This window comes from Pristiophorus japonicus, chromosome 3 (assembly GCF_044704955.1).
Source record: "Pristiophorus japonicus isolate sPriJap1 chromosome 3, sPriJap1.hap1, whole genome shotgun sequence".
In the NCBI taxonomy this organism is placed as follows: Eukaryota; Metazoa; Chordata; class Chondrichthyes; family Pristiophoridae; genus Pristiophorus; species Pristiophorus japonicus.
The window spans coordinates 317,301,571-317,316,268 of NC_091979.1; the positions used below are offsets into that span (position 1 = coordinate 317,301,571).

Below are 14,698 nucleotides of genomic sequence, written 5' to 3' on the forward strand. Positions count from 1 at the left end.
TGCAGCAAACTGTGGGTATCCTGGAGAAGTTCTCAGAGGGTGAGGACTGGGAAGCCTATGTCGAACGGCTAGACCAGTACTTTGTAGCCAACGAGCTGGACGGAGAAGGAAGCGCTGCAAAAAGGAGAGTGGTCCTCCTCACTGTCTGCGGGGCACCGACCTACAGCCTCAGGAAGAATCTTCTGGCTCCATTGAAAGTCATATGAGGAGCTGTGCACACTGATTCGGGAGCATCTTAACCCAAGGGAGAGCGTGCTGATGGCGAGGTATCGGTTCGAAACGTGCCAGCGATCTGAAGGTCAGGAAATGGCGAGCTATGTCGCCGAGCTAAGGCGACGTGCAGGACAATGTGAGTTTGATGGCTATCTGGAGCAAATGCTCGGAGACTTTTTTGTACTGGGCATTGGCCATTCGACCATCCTATGAAAACTTTTGATTGTAGAGACACCGACCCTCAGCAAGGCCATTGCGATAGCACAGGCGTTTATGTCCACCAGTGATAACACCAAACAAATCTCTCAGCACACAAGTGCTAGCAATGTTCATAAATTAACTGGAACTGTGTTTGCAATCAGAAATGTACAGGGCAGAACCCATGAGTCTGCAACTGCCAGCAGGCCTCAGGTGACCCAGATGACTCAGAGTCCCCAACAAAGGATGAATGCAAGGCAATTCACACCTTGTTGGCATTGTGGAGGCTTCCATTCAGCCTATTCATGCCGCTTCAAAGGGTATGTTTGCAAGAGCTGTGGAACAATGGGGCACCTCCAACGAGCTTACAGATGAGCTGCAAGCTCTGCAGAACCTGCTAGCCACCAAATGGCAGAAGAAGATCGGTCCATGATGGATCAAAGCAATTTCGAGCCTCAGAGAGAGGAGGCAGATGCTGAAGTACACACATTTTCGACAAAATATCCACCTATAATGCTAAACGTAAAATTGAATGGCTTGCCCGTAGCCATGGAACTGGACACTGGCGCTAGCCAATCCATCATGAGTAAAAAGATGTTTGAGAGACTGTGGTGCAACAAAGCATTCAGACCAGCCCTGAGCCGCATCCACACGAAACTGAGAACGTACACCCAAGAGCTCATCACTGTCCTGGGCAGTGCCATGGTCAAGGTCACCTACGAGGGCACGGTGCACGAACTGCCACTCTGGATTGTCCCGGGCGATGGCCCCACACTGCTTGGAAGGAGCTGACTGGGCAAAATCCGCTGGAACTGGGATGACATCCAAGTGCTGTCACATGTCGATGAGGCCTCATGTACTCAGGTTCTTAACAAACTTCCTTCCCTTTTTGAGCCAGGCATTGGAAACTTTTCCGGGGCGAAGGTGCGGAGCCACTTGGTCCCAGAGGCACGACCCATTCACCACAAGGTGCGAGCGGTACCTCACATGATGAGGGAGAGAGTGGAAATCGAGCTGGACAGGCTGCAACGCGAGGCCATCATCTCCCCAGTGGAATTCAGCGAGTGGGCCAGCCCGATTGTTCCAGTACTCAAAAGTGATGGCACGGTCAGGATTTGCGACGATTATAAAGTAACTATTAATCGTTTCTCGTTACAGGACCAATATCTGCTACCTAAGACAGACGACCTATTTGCGACGCTGGCAGGAGGCAAGACATTCACCAAGCTCGACCTGACTTCGGTCTACATGACGCAAGAGCTGGAGGAGTCTTCGAAGGGCCTCACCTGCATCAACACGCACAAGGGACTGTTCATCTACAACAGATGCACGTTTGGAATTCGGTCGGCTGCAGAGAAACATGGAGAGCCTACTCAAGAGGGTATCACACACGATGGTCTTTCACGACGACATATTGGTCACGGGTCGGGACACCGCCGAGCACCTACAAAGCCTGGAGGAGGTCCTCCAGCGACTGGATCGCGTAGGACTGCGGCTGAAGAGGTCGAAATGCGTCTTCATGGCAACAGAAGTGGAGTTTTTGGGGAGAAATATCGCGGCGGACGGCATTCGGCCCACAGACGCCAAGACAGAGGCTATCAGGAATGCACCCAGGCCACACAACGTCATGGAGCTGCGGTCGTTCATGGGACTCCTCAACTATTTTGGTAAATTCCTACCGGGGTTAAGCACCCATTTAGAGTCCCCACCCATGTGTTATTGCACAAAGGTGAGAACTGGGTATGGGGAAAAATACCAAGTAAATGCTTTTGAGAAAGCCAGAAACATTTTATGCTCCAACAAGCTGCTTGTAATGTATAACCCGTGTAAAAGACTTGTGCTAGCATGTGACGCGTCGTTGTACGGAGTTAGGTGTGTATTACAACAAGCTAATGTTGCGGGGAAGTTGCAACCTGTCGCCTATCCTTCCAGGAGCTTGTCTAAGGTCAAGAGGGCCTACAGCATGATTGAGAAAGAGGCATTAGTGTGTGTATTCGGGGTAAAGAAAATGCATCAGTACCTGTATGGCCTCAAATCTGAGCTGGAAACCGATCACAAGCCCCTCACATCACTGTTTGCTGAAAACAAGGGGATAAATACTAATTCCTCAGCCCGCATACAAAGGTGTGCACTCTTGCTATCAAGGTATAATTATACCATCCGCCACAGGCCAGGCACTGAGAACTGTGCGGATGCTCTCCGTGGGCTACCATTGCCCACCGCGGGGGTGGAAATGGCGCAGCCTGCAAACTTGTTGATGATGGTGCAGCCTGCAGACTTGTTGATGGTCATGGAAGCATTTGAAAATGATAAATCACCTGTCACGGCCCACCAGATTTGGATTTGGACTTGGACCAGCAAAGATCTTCTGCTGTCCCGAGTAAAAAAACTGTGTACTGCATGGGAGCTGGGCCAACATCCCCGTTGAAATGCAAGAGCCAATCAAGCCGTTCCAGCGGCGAAAGGATGAGCTGTCCATTCAGGCAGATTGCCTGTTGTTGGGTAACCGCGTAGTGCTACCCAAAAAGGGCAGGGAGACGTTCATCTCGGATCTCCACAGCACACATCCGGCTGTAGCAATGATGAAAGCGATAGCCAGATCCCACGTGTGGTGGCCTGGTAGCGACTCTGACTTAGAGTCCTGTGTACGGCAATGCAGCGTATGTGCTCAGTTGAGCAATGCGCCCAGAGAGGCACCGCTAAGTTTGTGGTCCTGGCCCTCCATACGATGGACGAGAATCCATGTCGACTATGCGGGCCCGTTTCTCGGTAAAATGTTCCTGGTGGTGGATGCTTTTTCAAAATGGATTGAATGTGAAATAATGTCAGGAAGCACCGCCACCGCCACCATTGAAAGCCTGAAGGCCATGTTTGTCACCCACGGCCTACCTGACATACTGGTCAGTGACAACGGGCCATGTTTCACCAGTGCCGAATTTAAAGAATTCCTGACCCGCAATGGGATCAAACATGTCACCTCGGCCCTGTTTAAACCAGCCTCCAATGGGCAGGCAGAGAGGCAGTACAAACCATCAAACAGAGCCTTAAATGACAGAAAGCGCACTCCAAACCCACGTGTCCCGAGTACTGCTCAGCTACCGCGCGAGACCCCACTCGCTCACAGTTGTGCCCCCGGCTGAGCGACTCATGAAAAGGACACTTAAAACCAGACTCTCGCTGGTTCACCCCAACCTGCATGATCAGGTAGACAGCAGGCGGCAGCAACAAAATGTAAACAATGGTCGTGCCACTGTGTCATGGGAAATTGATCTGAATGACCCTGTGTATGTGCTAATCTATGGACATGGTCCCAAGTGGATTGCGGGCAGGGTGATAGTTAAAGAAGGGAATAGGGTGTTTGTAGTCAAACTAAACAGTGGACAAATTTGCAGAAAACACCTGGACCAAACGAGGCTGCGGTTCACAGACTGCCCTGTACAACTCACAGCAGACACCACCTTTATCGAGCCCACAACACACACCCAAAGGATCAACGTCACCACGCCGGGCCAGGAAATTGAACACATCACGTCCAACAACCCAGCAAGGCCAGGCTCACCCAGCAGCCCTGCAGGACCAACAACACGCCAGCCCAGCGAGGGCACAGCCAACACACCAGAACAGACATTTGTACTGACGCGGTCCACCACGGAAATAAAGACTCCTGACCGCCTTGCCTTGTAAATAGTTTTCACTTTGACTTTGGGGGTGGGGGGAGTGATGTTGTGTATCTGTAAAGCATGTACTCCCATGTTCCGCCACTAGGGAGCTCATCCCCTGAAGTCCCAAGGGATCCCAGCATCCCTTGGGAGCACTGTATATAAGCCGGCCTCTAAGGCCTGTTCCTCACTCTGGAGTATCTTATTAAAGACTGAGGTCATTGTTAATTTAACCTCCCTGTGCGCAGCCTCATCTGTGTTAGGAACACAATACAAACGGTTCCACAAACTTACACGGAGCCAGTGGAAATTAATCAGCAACTGACCTGAGAGTGGTTGATGATCCCTTTAAATATCACTGGTCGGGTGTCCTTTCAGCTGCTGAACCCTGTTCAGCTGTGCGAGGGTAACACAGGGCGTTTCCTGCACCATTGAGGATGAAAATAACAGTTCTGGTGTCAAATTATCATTGCACGCTGACTGAGGTCACGATGTTCCCAATCTACATAATCTGGCACACGCTCCAAGCGCCGACACTAACGTCCTCAGAAAGATGGTGTCCAGCACGGCCTGCACCAGAATTGTGCGAGCACGGCGCGGATGCTGTTTTGACCCAAAAAGGCACCTATAGCGCCCAAACAACAGGTGCTACGCAATCGAATTTTTAGTCCCAGGTGTCTGTTTAGTACCTCCAGGCGTTCAACTTGTGGTAATCACCAATTAGGACTAAAATTGTATGCTAAATCCAGACTTTCAAACAGGCGGGTCTTATTAGCACTGCTCCATTTCGCACCTGTTTTCAACCATTTGGTTCTCTGTTACGTTTTATAGATTTAGTTTCTATTCACATTCGGACAATGATTTAAGCAATAACTGACTGAACAGGATAAACGAGCTGGAAAACAAAACATCAACACACTTCTCGATCAACTCTCCATTGGAAGTACAGTTGGAGCTGAAAAGGGAATTCAACGCATTGTCCATCGATCAGCACTATGAGGTAACGGTCATTGGAATTCCTCCTTTATTTAAATTTACGTGTAGACTATTGAACAAGGAACTAGTTTTCAGAAATAAAGTAGCTTACATTACAAAGCAGTTGAAATGCAGAGAGCTGGGATTAGTGGTTCACAGTGAGACACACAGATAAGGGAACACTGCTGCACCAAGACTGGTGATAGTCAGTAAACATGAGGCAAAAGGCAGACCTGTTCATAGGATTATATTCAGTAATAATTCAAATTACAATTAAAATTGGTTTCTGTTCAGAATTCATAGAAAGTACAAAGTTAATCTTGAATATTATACTGTGGTGGAAAGGCGCATTCTGTAAGTGCCCTTAGGTCATATCCAGAGTTTGAAGAAAGAAAGTTTCACTTTGTGTTCCATGGGAATCTAGAAGGGACCTACTAATGTAAAATAGTGATTTCCAGCACTTTCATATATCCAAACTAAAGCAACCTGAACTATAAAGCAAAGGGAGAGTACAGCATGGACTGGGATGGGGGAATGGACACAGCATGAAATGCAGGAGGAGAGTGCCAGCTTAAAGTGTGTAGGAGAAGGAAAAGTGCTGACTTACATTGAGAATGGGGGCGGGGGAGAAGAGTGCTGACATGAACTGGGGGAAAGGACAGGTGCAGCAGTTTGAACGGAGCAGCAAAGGGAGGAAAGCCACCATGAACTGGGGCAGGGGTAAGAATGACAGCTTGGATTGTGGGGGGAGGGAGACGAGAGCCAACAGGAACAAGAGGCCGGCGGAGTAGAGTGCAAGGAGAAGCTGGGATGGCTGGGGGATGAAGTGTATCGACGTGAGTTTAACAGCAAGGAAGAAAGAATTTGTGTTGATGTAACACCTTATCACACCTCTCAGAAATGTCCCAAAGTGCTTCACATTCAGTGAATTATTTTGCAGTGCAGTCAGTTGTTTTGTCGGGCAATGTGACAGCTCAGTTTGCACAACAACAACTGGCATTTATATAGCGCCTTTAAACATCCCAAGGCTCTTCACAGTAAATTAATCAGACAACAATGGACACCGAGGCAAAGGTGGAGATATTTAGAAGGCTGACAAAAAGCTTATTCAAAGAGATAGGTTTTATGGAGAGTCTTAAAGTGGGATAGTGAGGTGGCAAAGTTTAGCTGAAGCCACGGCCAACATTGGTGTGTTAGGTGGAGGATGGACACGAGCCCAAGTTGGAGGAATGCAGAATTCGCGGAGGATCTGTTATTGGTGGTTTTGCTTGAGGGAAGAATATTGGAAAATACATCTCCTTGCTTTTCTTCAAATAGTGCCATTGAATCTTTAAGGTCCACCTGAACCACTTGAACAGGCAGATACTGCCTTGGCTTAAAATCTCACCTGTATGGTGAAAGATTTTCAGCAGGATAAGAGTCAGTTCATGAAACATGGTCTTTCAGAATCCTTTGTGTTGGACCTTCTTTTTTGCTTTAAGGGTAGGATTACAGAGGATTACATAGGATACACAGCACAGAAACAGGCCATTCAGCCCAACCATGCTGGTTTATGCTCCACTCGAGCTTCCTCTTGTCTTTCCTCAGCTAATTCTATCTGCATAACCCTCTAATCCCTTCTCCCTCATTTGCTTACCGGGTCTCCCCTTAAATGCATCTATAGTATTTCCTTCAACCAGTCCCTATGGTCGCGAGTTCCACATTCTCACCGCTCTCTGGGTAAAGAAGCTTCTTTTGAATTCCCTATTTGATTTCTTGGTGTCTATCTTATACTGATGGCCTCTAGTTTTGCTCTTTCACAAAAGAGGAAATATTCTCTCTGTAAGCACTCTTATCAAAACCTTTCAGAATTTTAAAGAACTTCAATTGAATATTGGAGTTGGAATGATCTGGCTCACAGACAGCAGGGTCCATGAGGGTTCCTGTTCAGTGGAGAGTTACCTGGACTGCCAATGTGAGACGGAGAGCATTTTAGAATTAGCTCTGATCTTTTTAGTGAGGAGCTCCCATTTCAGAATGGAATACATGAATGAGAAGGAGATGTAATGGGTGAACCAACAGGCAGCCTCAGAACTTCAATCAATGTTCCTGTTCATATCATTGGGAGTGGAAGTGTTTGAGGTGATGCTGCACATTGGGTGAGAAGACTAAATGTCCAGGAGCTGGTACATCAGCCAGCATGAAGGAGACCAGTGTAAGTACAGCTGAGATTTGCAGTCATACCGTTGCCTTTTGCAATGGTTTTAGCAGAGGTCACCTTTGTGTGACCAGAGATTTCATGGTCAGTGGGTCCAGGAGTCGGGAGAAGGCTTTAGTTAAAGAAACCGGAGAGAGGGGAGGGGGTGACACAGCCAGTCTGAGATGGGTTTTGATGAATTTTGTTCTCTTGCAGCAACACACAGAAAGATTTGTTGAAAGTGAAGCTCGATCAGCTTCAATGTCACTTCACATGGGGCCCACAGAAAGAAAACATTGACTTGGACAACATGAAGTATAGATTGCAAGATTCAATACAGGCTGGTGTGGAATATCAGGCCAGGTCTTACAACCACCTCGCTTTTGTAAACTGTCTGCAAGGCAACTGTGAAGAGGCAATTCAAAACTTAAAGGAAGCTGAAAAGATTCTGGGGGAGAACCATGAACATGAATTTGAAAGAAGAAGCATCATCACCTATGGAAACTATGCCTGGGTATATTATCACATGGGCCAACTGACAGAGGCCCAGTCCCACCTCGACAAGCTGGAGATGATCTGTAAACAATTTACTGATGGCTCTCGGTATACAGCACTGATACCTGAAGTATACGGGGAGAAGGGTTGGTCACTGTTGAGTTCTGCTGCTCAATACTATGAAGAGGCAAAGGAATGTTTTGAGAAGGCTCTGGAGGAAGATCCTGATGACACTGAATGGAACGTTGGCTATGCGACTGTTCTGTTCCGTCTGGAAGGGTTTTCTGGTACCCCAGAGAGTGGTGACCGCAGCCAATCAGTGAAGCAGTTGCGACGTGTGCTGGAACTTGATCCAGATGACTCTGTAGCCATGGTGATGTTGGCTCTAAAACTACAAGAGTTCAATCAAAAGGAGGAAGCACTGAAATTAGTTGAACAAGCATTGCAGAAGTCCCCTGATCTTCCATATGTAACTCGTTATGCAGCAAAATTTTACAGAATTAATGGAGATGTGGAAAAAGCTGTGGAGCTGTTGAAGAAAGCTTTAGAAATTAGCCCAAACTCTACCTTCTTACACCACCAAATAGGTCTGTGTTACAGAAAAAAACTATATCGACTGATCAACAATCCAGGCAGTAAAGACCCTCGCAATCCTGCTTTTCAACAGAAAGCTGACTTAATCAATAAATGCAAGTACCATTTTGAAAAGGCATTTGAGCCCCGCCCTTTAACATCTATTAAGCCACAGCTGGATTTTGCAGGAATCTGTTCATTAAATGAAGAATTTTTCAAAGCAGATGCGATCTACAGCAATCTACTGAAATTAGAAAATATTCGCCAAGAAAATAAGCAGCAAATATGTTTAGCGGTCGGATTATTTGAACTGCACCAGAAAAGATCTGAATCAAATGCCGTCACCCATTTTCTGGAAGGAGTGAAAGTCAAATATGACTCAATAGAACGGAGAAGGTGTCACGAAAACTTGGAGAAGATAGCAGAAACACAACTTTGCATAAATTCAAGAGACAGCAAAGCCCTTGGTGTTCTTGGGTTACTGCACCAGCTGGATGGGAAGAATTGTAAAGCTATTGAATGCTTTGAAAAGGCCCTGGAGTTTGATTGTCACAATGAAGAATATCTAAGTGCTCTCGCTGAATTACGCCTTTCTATCTAGACAACTCTCTTGTTCCCAGCTAAAACTAAACATATTTTTGAAAGATGCATTAATACTCTCTGATTTATGAGCAGGTTTGGTAGGGTACTCGCTTCACTTATTATATTCTGCTGGTACTTTCTTTTGAATTATTTTACTCGTGTGTATAATTTTCAAACAATGATCTTTCTGTAGTTATTCAAAATTCCTGTGCTTCATTCAAGAATATTGACACCACTGGTGAACTAACCAATAGGATTTGTTCCTGTATCCTTCGACCTTTTGCTATGTGTGAAACGATACAAAATAACGTGGGTTTTGGGGAAATTAGAGTTAATTGAGCCAATGGGACAGAGCCACAATAGTTGTATTTTATGAATTATAGGAACAGTTTTTTAGACAATAATACACATTACATGGGCCCGATTTTAACTCCAGATGGGTTTTGGGTGGGTGAGCGGCGAGGGGAATGGGAAACTCACCTGTTGCTGCAGATATCGGGCCCGGGGTATTTTAAATCCCGAACTTCATTATCGTGCGGCCATTCCACTTCCCGGCCACAGGGCGTGCAGGCAGGTGCGGTGAAGGTGGTTCTGGGAGGGTCTCGGGGATGGAATGGGGGATGTGGGGAGTCCGGGGCAGGGGAGCCCCAAACTTTCATTTTGGGGCCTGGCGGGGCATTCCTGCACAAAGGAAAGTCAAACACTTACACCTTGACATCCTGATTCTCCTCAGAGCTGCTTCGGCCTGTTGGAAAAGCTGCACCGGCTTCCCCCGCCCAGGCCAGAGTTAACGGCGCAGTCAGGGCCCGATGATGTCACCACACCCCGTGTGTGATGTCACCACACCCCGGTCCGTATGTGGTGTCACCAGACCCTGTGTGTGTGATGTCACCAGACCCCGGTCCGTGTGTGATGTCACCACACCCCAGTCCGTTATTGTCAATGATGACCCTGCCACTTTTGACGAGTGGCTGAGTCCAATCTCTGCCAAGTGGGCAGGTTTAAAATCGCCCCCAATGAAGTTCTAAATAATTTAGAAAACTAGGTAGATAGAGGGACACTGATGTCCAAATATATACGAAAAATGTGATTTATTATGATCATCATCTGTTTAGGTGTTTTAACAGCAATGCAGGTAAAGCATTATAGCTGGAGGTGCATAAGCTTCAGTGCACTGTGAGCATGTGACTTATACTCTTTTTATGGTAATGATGGTGTAAAAAAATCTCCAATCCAGCCCATAGAGGGTGCAATAAAACCACTCTGTCGACCTATCTTTCACTTGCTGCCTCTTCACAATAAAGTCCACCTTCGGGTGAAAGGCTTTCCATGTGTACCAGTTGAGAGAGGACCAACGACCACTGCAGGCCCTTCAAATAAATCATCAGCTTGATTCTGTTGCTCTGAAGCTTTGCTGACAGACGATTGGACTCCCATCCAGAGCGTTCATTCAGATCTCAGCCTCTGTCACTGGGAGTCTCCCTGCCCTGTAACTGGTCAGCTGCACCAGCTCTTCATCAAACCTTCTGTGTCCCTCAGTGGCCAACACAGAGCAGCTTGGACAATACCCGGGAAAGTCCCTTTTCCAGAGACTGTCACCATCTCTGTGAAGAAACTCAGTCGAGGGAGGAAAGCGAAAGGATCTAGAAATAGGTTAAAATGGGAATAAAATATCAAAACACAATGGCTGCAGACACTGATTTTCCCGAGATTTCAATTGTAATTGTAATATCAGAGATTGAACATTAAAATAACCAATAAAATTAATCTGTGGCAAAGACTTAGTTTGTGTTGTTGTTATGTATGCAATAAAGGTTCAAACTGAGTACTGTTTAACTAAGCAAGGTACAACCTTGGCTATGTTTTATTTAGGCCCAAAATGCCTGACTCTCAAAATCAAGGGGCTATGGCGGGGAGGAACTTAATACAATCACGGTCACTAAAGAAAGAGTACTCGGTAAAATAATGGGACTAAAGGTGGACAAGTCCCCTGGACCTGATGGCTTGCATCCTCGGGTCTTAAAAGAAGTGGCTGCAGAGATAGTGGATGCATTGGTTGTAATGTACCAAAATTTCCTGCATTCTGGAGAGGCATACAACAACGAGTGGGGTGCCGCAGGGATCGGTGCTGGGACCTATCTATATTAATGACTTGGATGAAGGGACCGAATGTAATGTAGCCAAGTTTGCTGAAAGATGGGCGGGAAAGCAAATTGAGAGGACACAAAAAATCTGCAAAGGTATATAGACAGGTTAAGTGAGTGGGCAAACATTTGGCAGATGGAATATAATGTCAGAAAATGTGAGGTTATCCACTTTGGCAGACAAAATATAAAAGCAAATTATAATTTAAATGTAGAAAAATTGCAAAGTGCTTCAGTGCAGAGGGACCTGGGGATACTTGTGCATGAAACACAAAAAGTTAGTATGCAGGTACAGCAAATAATCAGGAAGGCAAATGGAATGTTGGCCTTTATTGCAAGGGGGATAAATTATAAAAGCAGAGAAGTCCTGCTACAACTGTAAAGGGTATTGCGTGCAGTTTTGGTCTCCGTATTTAAGGAATTGAATACATGCATTGGAGGCTGTTGAGAGAAGTTTCACGAGGTTGATTCCGGAGATGAAGGGGTTGACTTATGAAGATAGGTTGAGTAGGTTGGGACTATACTTATTGGAGTTCAGAAGAATGAGAGGTGATCTTATCGAAACATATGATAATGAGAGAGTTCGACAAGTTGGATGCAGAGAGGATATTTCCACTTGTTAGTGTTAGTGTTTATCCGAAGAATCACTCAACACTCAGAGTCGGTTCCAATGCCAGTGCGGCCTTTATTGATGCCAGCGGGGAGGAAGTCACAGGACTGGATCCAGGCTTCTCTCCCCGTTGGTGTCAATAAAGACCGCACTGGCATTGGAACCGACTCTGAGTGTTGAGTGATTCTTCTGATAAACACTAACACGAACAGTGGCATCATGAGCAGGATTTCGGGGTCGCTGAACGCTCTTGGAGAAACCGGGTGAGTATATCTTAAACAAAATAAAGGGTGCGGAAGGTGGATGCTGATTGATCGACACGAGGAGACGGTCCAATATCTCAAACACCTAGCCTGAGTCTGAATTAAGAGGACTTTAGTCCCACGTGACGGCCAGGAATTAAGTAGGTGCCGGGAACACACTTGGACCGTGGGATCGTGATACTGAAAGGCATCTTCCGGACCCAACAGTGTAATTTGAAATATACCCTGGGGTAGAACGAAGCGGTGTACAGCGGCTAACGGAATCCAAACCTGTGAACAGGGTTGGACCAACAGGCTGAGCGGTGGTAGGTAGTTGTTAAGGATACGTAGAGTACTGCGGGAATTGCTTAAACTCGTTTTAAGAATTGTATAAGTTTGTGTAACAGCAAAACTTGTGACCTGACAGTAGCCAGGAGACGGTCTACTACAAGTTGCGCTCGGAAGAAAGCGGACCTCTGAGAGTAGATTCCTAACGGTACTAGTCCTACCCAGGGATGGCCATGAAAACAAGTAACCTCGAGTGGGGACCAGAAGGTCCCTTACCCGCCACCTGGCGGAAAAACAAAAGAAGCTCATCGAAAAAAATGATTAGAGCAAGATGGGATCCTCAGGACCTGCCAGCGAAGCAAAGGGAATGGTGGGAGAAGGAAAAGAAAGACAAAGAGGGAAGGGCAGTAGTTTTGATACTGCGAGCCCATGTAAAGTTAACAGAGAAAGTTAACCAGTATGTGCAAACAAAAAGAAAGCAAGTAACTGTTGCAAACGGACAGACAGTTTTGCCGGTCCTGACCATAAATAGCCCAAGTGCACCACCTAGTGAGGAAGATTGGGAATGAAACGGATAGTTGCGACTCGGTTAAAGGGGACGTCTTGCCACCCCCATATGCCACAATAAACCCGGCCCCGATCGCGCCGCTAAAGGTGGATCGCATACCCGAGATCCCAGCAGGAGCAAGACGCAATGGCAGTCCCACCATACCCGCACAAACACGAATAACATACACATCGCTGTCCCCCGGGGACACGATGCAGTTGTTAGACAAACTGCCACCCCTCATACCCCGCCATAACAATGCAACCTTCTGGCAGAAGCTCAAGGAAATGACAAGTTGCCACCAGCTCCACAATCAAGATATCGCTGGTATAGTTAGGATTAAAATGCCAGAAAACTACTGGGACAGACTACCTAATGATTACCGAAGCGATACCTGGTGTACCGACCTGTCTGCTACTAGGTAACAGCAGGAGACGAATGTGACACTCGTTCTAGGCCAGGTTCCCGTAAACTGGAACTCTCTAGTGGGAGTAGTGCAGAAGAAGGACGAACGGGCACCAGAGTACGGGGTTAGGGAATTTGAGGCGTTCTTGACACATCGCGGAGTACCGGACGCAGACTGGCAGAACCCGGCCTTCATACAGTTGTATAAGGACGGACTCAGCTCTGCACACCAAGCCATCCTAAAAACAGGCTTAGTGGTACATAATCATTTTGATGATCTGGAAAGTTGGGCGACCTCGGTAGACAATCAACAAAGGTCCAAGATAGCCGCCAGTACAGCGGAGGTCTGCGCGGCCACCGACAAAAAGGCGGCTGAGACATGCTCCAACTGCAACAAAACGGGACATCGCCGCGCCGAGTGTAGAGCCCCAAAACGCGACGGACGCAACAAGTGTAGGAACTGTGACCGATTAGGTCACGAGTCAAAGGACTGTTGGGCAAAGGGAGGTGGCAAGGAAGGGAAGGGACCGCAACGGGGACCTAAAACGGGACAAAACCCCAATGAAAGAGCCCCGGACGTTAGTACCCTCGGAAATCAGCAGCTGCTGGACATTATACAGCAGCTGACCCAGTACAGCGGAGGTCTGCGCGGCCACCGACATAGTGGAATTGCTAAACACCGGGAGGTTAAAAACAGTGTCAGATACGCGACGAGCTACCTGGGAGGCAGTACTATTACCCAAAGACCAGTCCATACAAGTAATCAGGGATATAGGTTTTAATCCCGCGGAGGGAATAGTGACCGAAGGTGAACCCCATAGCTGCAAAACTGAGATAGACCAAGGAACGGAAGGGGGAATAGCCGATGAACCTCTGAGCGACCCCAATTTAACCCTTTACATTGATGGGTCCCGACGATCTATTGACGGGCAATTCCGCACCGGGTGGGGCGTGGTAGACCAGGATGGTGCCACCCTCCTGTGAGGGGCACTGGAAGGGACAGTGTCCGTCCAAGTGGCGGAGCTGGTAGCGTTGACCGAAGCCCTCAAATGGGCAAAGGGGAAGCGTGTAAATGTTTATACTGACAGCCGGTACGCATTCGGGGTAGTACACGAATACGTGATAGCCTGGAGCAGACGTGGATACATAACTTCAGGGGGGACACATTAAACACGAGAATATAGTTCGGGAATCGGTAAAAGCCGTTAAAAGACCTGCGACGGCAGCAGTAATAAAGATCAAGGCGCATCAAAGGGTAGAGACCAGGGAACAACGGGGAAACATGTTGGCAGATCAAGCAGCTAGGAGCGCAGCGGAAGAAGATGAGCCCCAGATAATTAAAGTGGCCGTGATAGGACCAGGAGAGCTGAATATCCGTAAGGTACAGGAAGAAAGTAGCTCGGAGGAACGGTCGCGATGGGAGAGCAAGGGGGCTAGCATTGGGGAGGACGGGGTATGGAGAAAGGGATTACAAGTAGTCGCCCCGTCCTCAATCCAGACCGAACTACTCCGGCTACACCACGAGCCAGACCACACTGGGCGAGACGGAATGCTGAGCCGTCTGCTCAAAGACTGGTGGTGGGCCGGGGTA

The 14,698-nt window shown here is 47.5% G+C and overlaps 1 protein-coding gene across 1 annotated transcript; it reads left to right on the forward strand.

The window, feature by feature from the left end:
* Positions 1 to 2,105: 2,105 nt before the first annotated feature.
* Positions 2,106 to 9,469, forward strand: LOC139259585 (interferon-induced protein with tetratricopeptide repeats 5-like). Its single transcript, XM_070875075.1, has 3 exons — positions 2,106 to 2,140; positions 4,902 to 5,070; positions 7,438 to 9,469. The coding sequence occupies exons 2-3, from the start codon at positions 5,066 to 5,068 to the stop codon at positions 8,888 to 8,890; spliced, it is 1,458 nt and encodes a 485-aa protein (XP_070731176.1). The 5' UTR covers positions 2,106 to 2,140; positions 4,902 to 5,065; the 3' UTR covers positions 8,891 to 9,469.
* The last annotated feature ends 5,229 nt before the right edge of the window (positions 9,470 to 14,698 follow it).